Source organism: Pseudozyma flocculosa, assembly GCF_000417875.1.
Source record: "Pseudozyma flocculosa PF-1 unplaced genomic scaffold scaffold00006, whole genome shotgun sequence".
In the NCBI taxonomy this organism is placed as follows: Eukaryota; Fungi; Basidiomycota; class Ustilaginomycetes; order Ustilaginales; family Ustilaginaceae; genus Pseudozyma; species Pseudozyma flocculosa.
The window spans coordinates 440,594-442,649 of record NW_006920874.1 but is presented as its reverse complement, the minus strand read 5'-3'; the positions used below and the strand labels follow the sequence as shown (position 1 = coordinate 442,649).

At 66.9% G+C, this 2,056-nt stretch overlaps 1 protein-coding gene across 1 annotated transcript in view; it reads right to left on the bottom strand.

Moving 5' to 3' along the window:
* Window positions 1-1,123: 1,123 nt before the first annotated feature.
* PFL1_02264 (uncharacterized protein) overlaps window positions 1,124-2,056 on the bottom strand; it is a gene marked incomplete at both ends in the record, with an annotated part of 2,593 nt that continues 1,660 nt past the window's right edge. Inside the window, one exon of the mRNA XM_007879777.1 lies at window positions 1,124-1,993. Coding sequence (XP_007877968.1) covers window positions 1,124-1,993 — 870 coding nt within the window. The remainder of the gene's footprint in view (window positions 1,994-2,056) is intronic.

Genomic DNA, 2,056 nt, shown 5'->3' with positions numbered 1-2,056 from the left:
GGCGCGGTCGTCGAAGGCTGCATCGTGGGGGGCTGCTGAGACCGAGATCCCGACATCGTCGTCGCACCGTCGGAAGCCATACGTGGACCTGCCATGCCATGCCATGTCGCACCTTGCCTCGCCTCGCCTTGGATCCCGCAGCATGGCCAGGCCAGGTCAGGCCAGGCGGCGACGCGGATCATGCTGCCCCGAAAGACAGCCGCTTCGCCCCCACCCCATCCTGCTCGCGTCTACGCCCTACCGCCGCCCATGGCCATAACTACATGCGTTTCGACCTTCTCGAGGACGCTTCAGCACGCCCCTGCTCTGTCCTGTACATGGCTGCTGGGATCGCGTCGCCCTCGCTTGTAGCGTACCGTATGTACACCGCCTAGGGGCACTCGCCATCATCATCTCATGCCCCGGCCGGCGAGCCGTGCGTGTGCTTCGGCCGATTGGTGCCGTCGGAACGCGCAGGTGCATCTGCCAAACCCGGGCGTGCGCGCCTGGCAGGGCAGGGCAGGGCAGGGCAAGAAGGATCGAGCGGCGAAGGCGGTAGTTAGCGCGACATCCATACTGGTACCGGTACCACGCCATGATGAGAAGAGAAGAGAAGGATGGCCGCCGTCCAAAAGGCGGAAGACACATCCCGACCGACCGACCGACGCACCGACGCGGTGGACGCGATGTGGGAACTCGGTCTGTTTCTCACTCTCCCCTTTCCCGTGATCGTCGCCCTACCTCCTTGCCCTCAAGACTGCGCAGTGCCGACGTCTAACTTACCTTCTTTCTCAACGGACGTTCGATGCATCGTCCGTCGGGTGGTGAGTGGGACAAGAAATCGAGATGGGTATAGGACGAGAGGAGGGGGGCGCTGCGAGGTTGCCGGTCCCTCGCTGCTGCCTCCCCCCCCCCCCCCCCCCTCGTACGCGCCCCTTGCTCGCCTCGCTCCCTGCTGGAGAAGCGTCCCTCTCCTCGCCTCGCCTTGGTCAGACCGAGGAGGGATCGTTGAAGGCATGGTCCATCGACGCCCTAAGGGTTGCCATTGCTGCTCTACTCCTCTGCCTCGGGTCTAGAGACATATCGCAGACGCTCCGACGACCAAACGAGCAGGTGGGGCCGTCGCCACGGACCGACACGGCGCTCACCACCGCGTCACGTCCTCGACCTCGCCAAACACGCTCTCCTTGACGCCATTCGCACCCCCCAAAGCCGCACCATCACCACCACCGCCCGCCGCCGCCCTCTTCTCCTCCTCGCTGCCCGGCGCGGGACAGCCGACCGACCACCGACCCCACTCGGCCTTGCCGACGCCGTCGCCGCGGTAGAGGTCGTGCAGGTTGCGCCGCAGAAAGTCGCCGACGCGGTGGTTGATCTGCTCAAACTCGAGCAGGAAGCCGTCGTGGCCGTCGGGCGAGACGATGTTGACAAACTCGCTCCCCTCGATGAGCGCGTGGATCAGCTTCTGCTCTGGCGGCGCAAACAGGCCGTCCGACTCGATCGAAACCACCAGCACCCGCGGCGGCGGAGGCGACGCAGAGGACGTCGCGGCGCCGTCGCCGTCGCCGTCGTCGTCGCCCGATGACGAGAGCACGTCCAGCACCCGCGCCAGCGCCTCGTCCTCTTCTTCCTCCGACGTCGGTTCCGTGCCCCTCTCCCTCGTCACCACGGCCACACTGCCACCGCCGCCGCCGCCTCCCTGCCCAGCACCGTGCGCCTGCTCGGATCGGCTCCACCCCCACCGCCCCTTGGCCACGTCGTGCGAGTCCATCTTGCGCGTGAGGTGAATGTAGCAGTTGGCGTCGAAGCGCTTGACAAACTTGTCGCCCTGGTAGCGCAGGTAGGACTGCGCCGAAAAGATCTGGGGCACGTGCGAAGACGGAGAGTAGGCCTCGACGACGCTCCGATCGGCCCCGGCAGCCGCAGCCGCAGCCGTGTGGCTGGTCGGGTGTGCCGCCGTCGAGTAGGGGTTCGAGTTGCTCACGACGGGGGGCGGCAGCACCTGGTCCGACAGCTCAGACGGCGGTGCAGAGGCAGAGGGCACCGGCGGCGTGGTCGCAGTCGGCCGCAACGATGC